This window comes from Jaculus jaculus, chromosome 7 (genome assembly GCF_020740685.1).
Source record: "Jaculus jaculus isolate mJacJac1 chromosome 7, mJacJac1.mat.Y.cur, whole genome shotgun sequence".
NCBI classification, from domain to species: domain Eukaryota; kingdom Metazoa; phylum Chordata; class Mammalia; order Rodentia; family Dipodidae; genus Jaculus; species Jaculus jaculus.
Genome location: NC_059108.1, coordinates 113019601 through 113034592, shown reverse-complemented (window position 1 = coordinate 113034592; position 14992 = coordinate 113019601). Strand labels below are relative to the sequence as shown.

General features: G+C 38.4%; 1 protein-coding gene across 2 annotated transcripts in view; it reads right to left on the bottom strand.

Annotated features, from left to right (window-relative positions):
• The window catches only part of Arid4a (AT-rich interaction domain 4A), a 90783-nt gene that overhangs the window by 39417 nt on the left and 36374 nt on the right, over positions 1–14992 (bottom strand). For both annotated transcript variants that reach the window (XM_045154492.1, XM_045154493.1), the window contains exons 8-11: positions 13497–13629; positions 10175–10254; positions 8684–8760; positions 8039–8205 (exon numbers count right to left, since the gene is read on the bottom strand). In XM_045154492.1, coding sequence (XP_045010427.1) covers positions 8039–8205; positions 8684–8760; positions 10175–10254; positions 13497–13629 — 457 coding nt within the window. The remainder of the gene's footprint in view (positions 1–8038; positions 8206–8683; positions 8761–10174; positions 10255–13496; positions 13630–14992) is intronic.

The following is a 14992-nucleotide window of genomic DNA, read 5'->3' as shown; positions in this document are numbered from 1 at the left end:
AGTGGGAAAAAAATGCTTGCCTTACATCTTTTCATAAATTTATTTTTTGGTTTTTGGAGGTAGGGTCTTACTCTAGCTCAGGGATTAAAGGTGTGCACCACCACGCCCGGCACTTCGCTGTATATCTTTAATTCCAGCACTCAGCAAACAAAGGGAGGAGGATTGCCATGAGTTTAGACCATCCTGAGACTACATTGTGAATTCTAGGTCAGCCTGGGCCAGAGCAAGTCCCTACCTCAAAATAGGAAGGAAAGAAGGAAGGAAGGAAGGAAGGAAGGAAGGGAGGGAGGGAGGGAGGGAGGGAGGGAGGGAGGGAGGGAGGGAGGAAGGAAGGAAGGAAGGAAGGAAGGAAGGAAGGGCGGGCTGCTCAGGCAGGAGGACTATTTCAGCCCAAGAAGTCAAGTTTACCCTGGGTAATATAGCAATTCCCAGTCTCACAAATGAGGAGAGAGACAGAAAGGAAGGAGAGGAGAAGAGAAAAATTAAAACCTTACCCTTTAATGAAATACTAAAGGGGAAAGTGGAGGGCAGGTGGGCATGGAATTATCATGGTTTATTGTCTATAATTATGGAAGTTATCAATAAAAAATAGTAATAATAAAGAAAAAAGGCCAGGTATGGTGGTGCATGCCTTTAATCCCAGCACTCGGGTGGCACAGTAGGACTTCCTTGAGTTCAACTCAACTGATCCCTAAGGCAACATGACTCCTTAGATCAATGAGCTCAGCTCGGGAAATGTAAGAACGACTCACAAAGGTTAGTATACAAACTGACAATTGAGCAGGGAGTGGTAGCACATACCTTTAATCCCTGTGCACAGGGAGGAGGATCACCAGGAGTTTGAGGAAAGCCTGGGGCAACAGAGTTCTAGGTCAGCCAAGGATATAGTGAGATTCTACCTTGAAAAAACAAAAGAATGAAGATGACCTAGGTTACTGGTTCAAGGTCATCCCCAAATATGGAGTGAGGTTGAGGCCAGCTGGGGCTGCATGAGTTCCAGTCTGAAAGAAATTAAGAAAGGTATGAAGAGATAGCCTCAGCAGTTAAAGGTACTTGCTTGCAAAGTGCATAGCCTGATGCCCCAGGTTCGAATACCCAGCACCCATGTACAGTCAGATGTACAAAGTGGCACACTGGCCTGAAGCTATCTGCAGTAGCAAGAGGCCCTGGCACACCCATCCTCATTCTTTCTGTGCCAGCCTCTTTCTCTCTTGTCTCTCTCTCTCTCCAATAAATATGTTTTAAAAGGTTGGCCAATTAAAAAAAAAAAACAAAGGTAGGGAGGGGATATGATGGAGAATGGAATTTCAAAGGGGAAAGTGGGGGGGGTATTACCATGGGATACTTTTTATAATCATGGAAAATGTTAATAAAAATTAATTTTAAAAAAGGTAAGGTAGGGGCTAGAGAGATGGCTCAGCAGTTAAGGCACTTGCCTGCAAAGCCTAAGGACCCAGCTTCAATTCCTAGTACCAACGTAAGGCCAGATGCACAAGCTGGTACATGCATCTAGAGTTTGTCTGCAGTGGCGAGAGGCCCTGGCATACCTATTCTCTCTCTCATGCTCTCTGTCTCTTAAATGAATTCCAGGTCACCCTGGGCTAGAGTGAGACCCTACTTCAAGAAAGCATAAATAAATAGGGCTGGAGAGATGGCTTAGCAGTTAAGCACTTGCCTATGAAGCCTAAGGACCCCAGTTCGAGGCTCGATTCCCCAGTACACATGTAAACCAGATGCACAAGGTAGCACATGCATCTGGAGTTCATTTGCAGTGGCTGGAGGCCCTGATGAGTCCATTCTCTCTCTCTGTTGCTCTCAATAAATAAAATTAAACAAAAAAAATTTTTTTAAATAAAAACTAGTAAAATTTAATAAAAACAAATTCACATTTGACCATCTTTGTATAAAAGCCAAGCATAAACTGGGCGTGGTAGTGCACGTCTTTAATCCCAGCACTTGGCAGGAGGAGGAGGATTGCTGAATTCAAGGCCACTCTGAGACTACATAGTGAATTCCAGGTCAGCCTGCACTAGAGCAAGATCTTACCCCGAAAAGGGGCGGGGGGAGAAAGCCAAGCATAACAGAGTCTATTATATGAATAAAATCTATCTGGAGTAAATGTATGGTTAAGTAATGCTCAGCACACTACTCTGAGAAAGAGATGGTATTATATACCGTGTTTTACAAGTGTCTTGATAGAAAAAAGTAGGGCTGGAGAGATATCTCAGAGGTTAAGGTGCTTGCTTGTAAAGCCTAATAGCTTGGATTCTATTCCCTAGTACACACGTAAAGCCAGATTCATGAAGTGGCACATGCATCTGAGTTCATTTGCAGAGGCAAGAGGCCCTGAAGGACCCATGCTCCTTCTCTTCCTCTCTCTTACAGATAAAGTATTTTTTAAAATAGGGTTGGAGATGGTTTAGCGGTTAAGATACTTTCCTGAGAAGCCTAAGGACTCAGGTTCAATCCCCCAGTACCCACACAAGCCAAATTCACAAGGGTGGCACATGCATCTGGAGTTCATTTGCAGTGGCTGGAGGCCCTGGCACACCCATTCACATCTGTCTCAAAATAAATATTTTTTAAAAGTAAAAACCACAACCACTGTGTACCCTAAAATTATTTTATTGCCAAAGGAATCACATCAGTTTCAGTATGAAAAAACATCTACTGTAGACCTAGTACAGAAAACAGATTGCAGGAGGATAAGCACAGACACAGTTCTATCCTGCAGCACCAGTCTAGGTAAAAGACAGTTTCAGCCTGGAGGAAGGATGGCAGGGTAGAAACTCAGAGAAGCAAGCAGATCTGAGCATTATTAAAGTAGGTAGAAGAGAAAGGATTTATATCTGATTGGATTCTGCAGGGAAGGCCAAGCGAAAAGAATCAAGGTGACACCCATTATCTGGCTTGGAAGTAAATGGATGGTATTTCTATGAAAATGAATTAGGGACAAGCAGGAAGGGGGAGGAGTGCGGCTGTGCACATACTGAATTGGAGTACTTACATGACAAGAAGAGTCTGCACAAACTAGTCTGAAACACATGTCTGCAGCCAAGGAGAGACCGCCAATGTGCATACAGGACTTGTAGTCCTCACAGCACTGAGTTAGGAAGAAAGCCTGCAAAAATGCTGTCATGGATGTCAGAGAAGTTAGAAATGTTCAGGGGTGCTCAATGCTAATAGGTAGTCAAATGGATAGGTAGAAATTTTGTTTGATTTAGTAAGGGAGTGTGTTGAAAAATCTCTGGTGATCTTTAGCAAAGTTGTTCTAGTTATGATCAGAGGACCAGACACATAAGTGACCAGAAGACCAGGACAAGTGTACACAAAAGTGAGTAATCTGGCCAGGAGAGAGAGGTAACAGCCCATCCTCGGGAACAGAAAGTAAAGGCTGTGAGGAGACTGGTGGAAGGAATGTTAGAACTGGGAGAGAGAACATAGGTTTCACAGAACTATTGAGAAGAATTCAATAACTGCTGGGTGTCAATAAAAGGGAACCAATTAAAGATGCTGGGGGAAAAGAGCTTAAAATTTAAGACTTCCTAGAAGAAAGAGATCCAGAGCATAAACCAAGACTTGTCTCATATACCATCAATTCTGTACTGTGGGAAAGAGAACAGGCAGGTAGGGTGCTAAAGCCTGGTTCCACTTGAAGCTTAGAGTTTCTTTATGAAGTTGGAGTGCATGATGATTTAATAAAACAGATGATTTGATTACAGAAATTGTAAGCTGAAGGTCTAGTAAAGTTTAGTGATCCTAAAATTGACAAGGACACCATTCTTTTCTGTTATACGCTCATAGGGATCCCTTAAGATGTGACATATTCATGGAAAAATACTGTATTACAACTTAACAGCACTGTAAAATAAAAGATTGCATGACTCTTAAAATTACATCAGTTAACTGAGCCTAATAATTTTTTTTGCACAAGTGAAAAGGTACACACATTTTAATCTTCAAGATGTGGTTTAGATGCTATCAAATTCACCTTTGAGTATTAGTGACTTATATGAACACATGTCTAAACTATGGTATCAAAAGTGTTTTCAAAGTACACTAAAATATAACTATATTCATGTGTAATATTGGACAATTCTTATTAATCTCATTGAGTAACCATAGTTTGGCTAAAATCTAGGGTTGATACTGTGTGCTAACTCAACAAGACATCTTTATTTCCTTATATTTGAATGCAAGCTCACATCTCAGTTATTCATTGAAGGGTGTTTAGGACCTGCCTAAAATCTGATTGGCAATTAGAGTTATAATTCAAAATGAAAATGTTGTATACAACACTGAAAGACTTTTGATTTTACTGACTTAGCATGATCGTTCTAAGTTTAAGCTGAAAGTGATCTTTAATGATCATCAGCAAGTATTTTCTATCTACAAAAGGCCACAGATAAGATAAAATACTTGATTTAAACACAAAACATAACATATTTCCATGAGTTAATAAACTCAAGCACTTGAGATTTTTATAATAATGGAATATAATCTTAGACACTAAACGTAATAGTAATCTCTTGAAAATTTCTGGAGAAATGAGTGACAATATTTCACACTAAAAAGAACAGTTCTTGTAAAAAATTCATTAGCATCTAATTTTCACTGCTAAATATGAAAATGGACATATAAAGCCTACTTATATCAAACAATAATGATTTAGTAAGCTAAAACTAGTCATATCCCCCTTGATAGTCTTCTAACAACCAGTAATTTATCTTATTCTTAGAAAACTTCACTTCATTTATCCAAAGTAAATATAAGTCAAGAGTAAATAAATAATTGATCCCATATCTTATGTTTACCTGGATTTTTAAATAAATTTCAAAGCTCACAATTCATTAATATCTTTTCTAATATAAAATCTTATTAACAAAGACATTTAGGTAATATCCTCAAAAATATTCTCTGGGGCTTTTCAACATAATTATCACTGTGTGGCAATTAAACTCATCAACATCGATAGAACTGACTTTCTGTGTGATCCTCAAGTCTTTTCCTAAGCATAATGTCCTAAACTGCCAAATGGCTAGGAATTCTAAATATCAGGTATAAAGATGTTCCTCCAGGACAAATATATAGAATCTCAAATCTCCTTACCATGTTTACTGACATTAAAATACCCAAAGCACCAAATGTAAAAACACTGTGCATTGCTCTGTGGCACTGCAGAAATACCTAACACTTGTATGATTCGACTGCATAAGACTGCTTGCCACACTACAAACACAGAGCGATAACTTACATGCCACAGTATTCTTATTATGGCTTACAGAATGATATAAAAGATAGTTTTGATCCTTGTTAAGCAAGGTTAAATCTTCATGAGAAGCATGCATCACCTCGCTTTGGGAAGAGTTATGATCAGTAATATAAAACAACAGCTTGGTCTCACTCATGTGGTAAAGGCCCATAATGACTAAGCCAGGTAGGCCCTAGCTTATCAGATTATTCACTTTATAACATACTTCTCTTCCCTACTTTGTCATGTGCAGATTAAAGTGCTTTTTAGTTTACCAGCATACTAAATATTTTAAAATTATTGTTCGAGGTAAGTTAGAATGATTCAGCAACTAACTGTGAAATCCAAGAGAAAGAAATGCAGCTGTTATTTTTCCTAAAGCAAACAAAACCTCACTTAAGAAAACCTACTTGTATGGCCTGAGAGAAGAAGAAGTAGTTTACATCAGGCACGTACCAATAAAGCATGGGCTATGAAATGACCACCTTAAAAATAATTTAAAATAAACCAGTGCCTAAATATGCAGTTTTTGCTGTCATTTTCAACACAAAGCATCCAGGCTAACTAAATTTTAACAGGTTTTTAATATGAGTAACACATTTTTAAAAGATACTATTCTTCCATGTACCCTTACCTTTGGAAATTTCTTAACTATTCCTTACAACAAAGGTACAGAGCTGTGTCTCTAGTCTTCATTCATTTTTATTAACATCTGCTCACACTTTGAATAAAACATTATAATAATTATAAAACTAATCACTATAATATGAGCACTATTTACTATTTGATAGCCACCCTCTGTAACTTCCTGCACAGCTCTTTTTATCCTCTTTGTTTAAAATTTCAGGGTTTTTTTTTTGGAGGGAGGGGGGGCAAGAAAAATGCATTCTGGAACGAACACCGATTAAAAGTATTAGCAAAAATAAAGAGACTAATTATTTCTTCAGTATTTGGCAATATAAGACTCTAACTAATGTTAATTAAAAAACTAAAGACTGAACCACAGACTACAGCAGTTCACACCCTGAAAATGTGGCCTATTTACCCTGAAAACATATAATCCAAAACTGCAAATAGAGAAAATACAAATACCACATCTAATATTTAGTCTTTAAATCCTGAAATTTCCAAAACTGTTTATTGTCCTTGTCATTCCAACACCTGTCTTATGGTTAGAAAAATAGCCTTCATCCTTTAATATTCTAAAAATAGATTATTCTGTCTTTTTACACAAGAAACAATTACGTTGGTTCTAAACCCTAGCATACCAGCCACATCATAAGCATCTAAAATTCTTACTTTAATCCCATTTTGTCAATCAAAATGGTAACTAAATATAAAAAAATTCTTACCTATGTGCTGCATTTTCTTTCAAATGCAAAATGGTTAGATTCCCCTTCTACTTAATCAGTACAGGGTCTGGACATTTTTCAGTCTGACTTGCAAATATTTGCTTTCCCTCTTAGGGCATAGCATCCGCAGGGTTATACAGCACTACTTACATTCTCTTCCACATAAAAATCAGACATTACATGAAAGGAAAAGAAAGACAGCCCATTTCAAAGCATCTGGCAAACCTCCATTGGCAACCTGCCAAGCCTCTGCTAAACCTTCCTGTCTTTCCGAGCATGCTCACTTAAAACCAACAGCATGTTGCTATGGCAACTCTGTAGGCAGCCTCTAAGTATGAACCGCCATTCTGATTTCAGAGTGTAAAAAACCAAATACTGCAGAGCAAGTACAAGGAAATAAACAGCATATACCCTTCATCACACACAAACCTAATCATACTAATTCCCAAGTTCTTATTTTTGTATGTAAAATAGAAACAAGCACCCACATTTCCCCAGGCAAATATAGTTCATGTTCAAATAGGTCCTCTTTTTAAAAATATTCATTCTCTTTGTTTTGCCTATAAGCTTCTTCCTTTACTCCACAACAACCAAAAAGGTAACATACAATGTATCCAATGTAACAAGATATTGCTGAGTAAACAAGACAATCATCATGAAAGCAACGATGGTGTACCACAAGACACAAGCCTTCTCTACTGATATTGTAAGTGACGTGGCAATATTACAAAGATAATCATTCATACTCACAATCTATGTCTTTTCAATGATTTTCCAAGTTGTCAAATGATTTTTTTTTTTTTACTCCTAAAACGGCTTTCTAGCTAAGTGAAATAAGACCCAGGTTCAAATCCTATGGCCCACATTTCAGTTGTGGCACTTGAGGAAAGTTATTTAATCTTTCTGTAACTCACTTGATTCCAAGTAGAGTTAACACTTAAATTCCAAACCTAATAGTTTAAAGGAGTTAATACAAAAGTACCTAAAAATTACTTTTCTCCCCTTCCTGTTTGGAAAACGCCTCCCCCAAACAGTCTATGCTTGTCTGACCCTGAAAAGTACTTCTTTGTAATTTCTCACTTGCTACCAATTAGACCTGATTTACACAGTCAGTTAAGAGCCAAAAAGCATCCTCAACCCCAAAATCACTTTTTGGCAAAAAGAAATAACAGAATTTCAACAAAGGGAAAATATATTTAGGTATTATATTTGCTACAGAGCAATAAAATGTTGTTACAAGCTGGGCGTGGTGGCGCACACCTTTAATCCCAGTACTCGAAGGCAGAGGTAGGAGGATCCCCATGTGTTCAAGGCCACCCTGAGACTGCAAAGTGAATTCCAGGTCAGCCTGAGCTAGAGTGAGACCCTACCTCGAAAAACAAAACAAAACAAACAAAACAATGTTGTTATATTGCAGGTGTGGAATTGTACCTACCATTTCCTCCTCCTCTTTTTTGGTTTCTTTTTCCTTTTCTTCATCATTTTCTTCAGCTGGGCAGTCTTCATCATCACTACTGGATGACTCAAGGATTTCACTTATATCCATTTTCCAATTCTCAGGAACAATTCTAGTTTTTAAGAAGATACTCGCTCTCTGCAGCCCTAAGAGTAAAAGTGTACTTGAGCAGTTGCTTTGGGATTAATAGCACAGAATGATGGAATAGGCATGACAGCCAGTCAAAAAAATCTGAATCAAATTCAGCAATTACTTATAAAACATTGTAATAAATAGCTCCTAGTTATTATATTATTATAAAATTTCATTAGAATTTTGTTTTTTGAAACACTGACACAGGATCTTGCTATGTAGTCCTGGCTAGTCTAGAATTCCTCCCACTGAGAGCCAGGATGACAGGTATGTGCCACGATACTTAGCAAATGCTTTTAGAGATCTTAATGGTGAAACATGAAAAGTTAGTCATAAACATTACAAACCAAGTTGCTTATGTAGACATGAAAACAATGGTCATTAAATAAGAATGATTACCATCTCAGTTAATATGGTACTAGAGAACAGTTAGCATTGTTTCCATGTAGAGCCGTCCATATTATGAAATAACTGATTCAACTTTCTTTTTACCTGGTGTAGCGGCGAGCTCAGATTCTGGAAGACTGAGAATGTCTACATCCTTGATATCCTTTCTTGCTACAGAATAACTGATTACAGAAGAAAAGGAAGCAAAGCCATTTATTAAATAATAGCAGTTACTTAAGCAGTCCATGTTAACATATAAAATACCAAACGCAAAACAAAAATATTTTACCTGCTATTAAAAATCTAAGACCATGCATATTCCAATACTCAAAAAGGGTAAGGGGTAATAATGAGCAGAACCTTTATATCTACAGTTTTATATACTCAAGGTAAATTAAATTAAAAGCTCTAAGTTCATACTATTTTCATCTATACAACCTTTTCCAAACAATACAGGGTAATTTATGTTAACATGATGCTATCAATACAGATAATAATATGTATTTTAATTATTTTATTTGAGAATGACAAAGAAAGAAAGAGGCAGATAGAGAGACAGAATGGGCGTGCCAGGGCCTCCACCCTCTGCAAACGAACTCCAGATGTGTGCGCCCCCTTGTGCATCTGGCTAACATGGGTCCTGGGAAATTGAGCCTCGAACCAGAGTCCTTAGACTTCACAGGCAAGCACTTAACCACTAATCCATCTCTCCAGCCCAATAATATGTATTTTAATATTTAGTACTGAGTTTTTCAGAGAATTATAACAAATATGTATTTAATTTTACTGTTTTCTAGAAAACAGTAAGATTAGGAATAAGTTTTTTAATGTTTCTTTTTTCATTTTTAGTTTTTGGTTTTTCTTTTTTATTTTTCTTTCTTTCTTTTTTTTTTTTTGTTTTTTTCCAAGGTAGGGGTTTCACTCTAGTCCAGGCTGACCTGGAATTCACTAACTATGTAGTCTCAGAGTGGCCTCAAACTCATGGTGATCCTACTTCTGCCTCCGAGTGCTGGGATTAAAGGCATATGCCACCAAACCTGGCTTTAATGATACTTTTAAAATAAAAGTCATTAGTTATGCTAGTACTATAAATTCTACTAAAAATAATCACTATAATTCATAATCTGAAATAGAAATAAAAATACTTATTTTTCCAATAAAAATACATTTAGAAGAAAATCTTTCTAATTTTTCTCACATAATGCTATTTAGTTTTTATATGAACATTATCAGTAAAAAGTACTTAACCAACCATAAAAACTCAAACTATATTAGATGACAACAATGCAATGCAATTCATGAGCAATCAGATTCTGTTTCGGGGGCTGGGGAGATGGCTCAAAAGTTAAAGATGCTTACTTACACAACCTGCTGCCCCAGGTTTAATCCCCCAGCATCCAAATGAAGCCAGAAGCAAAGTAAGTCTGATATTCGTTTGCAATGGCAAGATACCCTGGCACATGAGTGTATGTGCTCACATATATATGTACATGCAAATAAATTAACTTTAAAAATAACAAGAAAGTTTTGATGGAGGAGTCTATCACTATGATCCTATTTTTCTCCCATGTTATCACTGAGAGATTCATTACTCACAATTTAGAATCAATAAAAGATCGGACTAAACACTGATCCTTTTTCACGGTGATGTCATCGTTACAGCTGGGGGAAACTACCTGAAATATAAAATCAGAAACAATTGATTCCCTAGCTTAGAAAAAGGACATTTATTTATTTACTCATTTATTTATTTTTGTGGTGCCAGTAAATCAAATCTAAGGCCTTGTGCATGTGAGGCAAGTGCTCACCATTGAGTTCTATCTCCCAGCCATGAATGAATGAAAAAAACAAATACACACATATTTAAATATCTTATTTATTTACTGGCAAGCAGAGAGAAACAGAGAGAAGACAAGACAGACAGAGAATGGGTGCATAAGGGCCTCTAGCTGCTGTAAACAAACTCCAGATGCATACTCCACTTTGGGCATCTGGTGTTACAGGTGTACTGGGAATGAAACCCAGATTGTTAAGCATTGCAGGCAAGAGTCTTAACTGCTGAGCCATCTCTCCAGCCCCATGACCAGATTTTTTAAATTATAATTTTTTTTTTTTTTGGCTTTTGATTTTTCGAGGTATAGTCTCACTCTAGCTCAGGCTGACCTGGAATTCACTATGTAGTCTCAGGGTGACCTTGAACTCATGGTGATCCTCTTAACTCTGTCTCCTGAGTGCTGCAATTAAAGGCATACACCACCACTCCTAATTTTTTTTAACATTTTATTCTTATTTATGAGACAGAGGGAGAGAGAGAAGGGGGAAGAGAATGGGCACACCAGGGCCTCTAGGCAATGCAAACAACCTCCAGATGCATGGGCCACCTTGTGCATCTGGCTTACGTGGGATCTGGGGAGTCAAACCTAGGTCCTTAGGCTTCACAGGCAAGTGCCTTAACTGATAAGCCATCTCTCAAGCCCTAGATTTTTTAAAAATACGTATTTTATTTATTTACTTGAGAAAAAGGGGCACATAGAAAGAAGCAGAGAGAGAGAGAGAAAGGAGAGAGAATGAAAGTGCCAAGGCCCCTACACACTGCAAATGAACTCCAGATGTATGCAACCCCCCTTGTACATCTGGCTTATACTTCTGAATTGAACCTGGGTTCTTAGGCGTCACAGGCAAGTGCCTAAACCACTAAGCCATCACTCTCTTTAAAAAAAAAATGTGGGCTGGAGAGATGGCTTAGTGGTTAAGCGCTTGCCTGTGACGCCTAAGGACCCCGGTTCGAGGCTCCATTCCCCAGGATCCACATTAGCTAGATGCACAAGGGGGTGCACAAGTCTGGAGTTCGTTTGCAGTGGTTGGAAGCCCTGGCGCGCCCATTCTCTCTCTCTCTCTCTCTCTGCCTCTTTCTCTCTCTGTCACTTACAAATAAAAAAATAAATAAATAAAATGTATGCATACGCACACACACAAAATTTGGGAGAAAGAGGCAGACAGATGAATATATTTTTAAAAGAAAAATTTTTGATTTCCTATGTCTCAAGGGATTACATTACATGAGAAATAGCTCAACTGCAAATAGCTCCAATTACTAATAAATTACCTACAAGAGATCTTCTATTTATCTTTTTGGTTTGTCGAGGTAGGGTCTCGCACTAACCCAGGCTGACCTGGAATTCACTAGGTAGTCTCAGGCTGGCCTCAAACTCACAGCATTCCTCCTACCTTGGTCTCCCGAGTGCTGGGATTAAAAGGCATACACCACCACGCCCAGCTTCTTCTGCCAAATTCTTTGTAGAATTATGCCCACATTTTAGATGGGCTGTGGAGACCGTTCTGCTTCAGATAAAAATTATTTCCTGTTATTTCCCTACTCTCATCTAATAGCCAAAATGGATTCTCAGTGGACACAAGAACTGCCAAGTATTTTTTATTTTTCAAGGTAGGGTTTTGCTGTAGCCCAGAGTGACCTGAAACTCCTCTCTCAGCCTCACAAATAACTGGGACTATAGCCATGCATCACCACACAAGTGACGATTTTTTAAAAATTTGTTTACATTTATTTTTATTTGAGAGTGACAGACAGAGAGAGAAAGAGGCAAAGAGAGAGAGAGAATGGGCGCGCCAGGACCTCCAGCCACTGCAAACGAACTCCAGACATGTGCGCCCCCCCAAGCATCTAGCTAACGTGGGTCCTGGGGAATCAAGCCTTGAACTGTGGGGTCCTTATGCTTCACAGGCAAGCACTTAGCCGCTAAGACGTCTCTCTTGTCCACAAGTGAAGATTTTTGATAATGACTACCATGAATAAAATAAATTATTTTAAAGTATTTTTCCTTGAAAATTGATTCTAAAAAATTAAACTGAATTTAGTAAAAAAATTAGGAAAAAAAGAAAAATTAAAAGCCAGATATGGTGGCTTACACCTGTAATCCCAGCACTTAGGAAGCTAAGGCAGGAGGATTGCCATGAGTTTGAGCCTACCCTGAGCTATAGGATGAGACGTGTTTCAAAACATCAAAAAATAAAATAAAATAAAACAAAAATGCAGTAATCAAGCTAGGGGAAATTAATTGGAGGTACAAAAGGTCATGAGATAGAGAGAAAGATGCCACAGGACAAAATTTGAGAGCAAAGCTGTATGATCTCAAATGACTAAGAACAGAAGACTACATGATTCGGTTTTTTAAAAATATTTTATTTTTAATTAATTTATTTATTCAACAGTGAAAGAGGGAGAAAGAATAGGCACATCAGGGCCTTTAGCCATTGCAAATGAACTCTAGATGCATGCACCTCCTTGTGCATCTGGCTTATGTGGGTCCTGGGGAATCGAACCTGGGTCCTTTGGCTTTGCAAGCAAATGCCTTAACCACTAAGCCATCCTTCCAGCCCAATAGTTCAGTTTTTATATACCTAACTGACTGGTTTAATTTTTAATTTTTAATTTTTTTTTTTTTTTTGGTTTTTGAAGTAGGGTCTCACTCTAGCTCAGGCAGACCTGTAATTCACTAGTCTCAGGGTGGCCTCAAACTCACAGCGATCCTCCTACCTCTGCCTCCCAAGTGCTACGATTAAAGGCGTGTGCCACCACCCATCTGGTTTAAATTTTTTTAATCTGCAGCAGAGCTTTAAAATTGTGTAATGCTTCCAAGATATTTCAAATGACTTAAAAGTTGTTTTTTTGTTTGTTTGTTTGTTTCAAGGTAGGGTCTTACTCCAGCCCAGGCTGACCTGAAACTGAAACTCACTCTGTAGTCCCAGAATGACCTTGAACTAACAGTGATCCTCCTACTTCTGTCTCCTGAGTGCTAGGATTAAGGGCAAGCACCACCATGCCTGGCAAAAGCTTGGCTTTAAGTAAGCATTTATTTATTTATATAGCTGACTGACTTTGCAAAGAAACCATACTTACCAGAGCGGGATACCACTCGGTCCTCTCAGATGCAGATGACACAGTCACGACTTTCCCTAATAACTCATCATTGAGACGCCGCTTATCTTCATCCTCTTCTTCACTACTTTCTTCTTCCTTTTCATCTTCAGTACTGTAAGTCAGAATACTTTGATCATTATCCTAACATCAGTCATTGTTTTAAACAATCAGAGAGAGATGACTTCAATATGCTACAGTTCAGCTCCAATCTTTCTGGGAACATTTGTGAAGTACCACACCAGGTCCCAGTTACATATGTAACTATGAGTTTACTTAAGTCAATGAGTATTTGAACCAAATGGGACAGGAAAACATGGAAGTACTTACTGTGCCAAACACATTTCTTTTCCTTTTGTTTCTTAATTCGAAGTAGGGTCTCACTCTAACTCAGACTGACCTGAAACTTACTATGTAGTCTCAGGGTGGCCTTGAAGTCACAGTAATCCTCCTACCTCTGCCTCCCAAGTGCTCACCACAACTGGTCCCAATGTATCTTTTTTTAAAAAAATATTTATTTATTTATTTATTTAACAGAGAAAGGAGGACAGAGAGAGACAGACAGACAGAGAATGGGCACACCAGGGCCTCCAGCCACAGCAAATGAACTCCAGATGTGTGCACCCGCTTTTGCATCTGGCTAACATGGGTCCTGGGGAATCAAATCTGGGTCCTTTGGCTTTGCAGGCAAATGCCTTAACTGCTAGGCCATCCCTCCAGCCCCCCAGTGTAAGTTTATCTTGATTTCTAAATATGTATTTCCCAATAAAAGAAACACAGATCCCCTGAAAGAATGGTCAGGACCAAGGAAGAGGTCAGAAAAAAATTATCATGAATGGACCTGGAAAGGATTATACTAAGTGAGGTAATCCAGGCCCAGAAAGCCAAGCGCCACATGTTCTCTCTTATATGTGGATCCTAGCTACAGATGATTGGGCTTCTGTGTGGGAATGAAAATACTTAGTAGCAGAGGCCAGTAAGTTAGAAAGGAGACATAAAGGGAAGAGAAAGGAAGGGAGGAGGGTACTTAATAGGTTGATATTGTATAGATGTAAGTACAATGATTGAGATGGGGAGGTAATATGATGGAGAATGGAATTTCAAAGGGGAGAGTGGGGGAATTTCTATGGGATATTTTTTTATAATCATGGAAAATGCTAATAAAATTTTTTTAAAAAGGTAGAAAAAAATTATCACAAGTCTACAACAATGCCTTGTGGTGTCAGAAAGTGACAATGAACTTAAGAAATGGTGAGAACGTATGAGAAAGAGCTGAGAAGCTAGCCTGGACAGGTTCCCACTGGCTAAATCTGGGATAGCATAAACATCAAAATTAATTTTTGAAACAATGAATTGTAGCCCATTAGGTAAAATTAGAAACCATGAATCCGCCAGGCGTGGTGGCGCACGCCTTTAATCCCAGCACTTGGGAGGCAGAGGTAGGAGGATTGCTGTGAGTTCGAGGCCACCCTGAGACT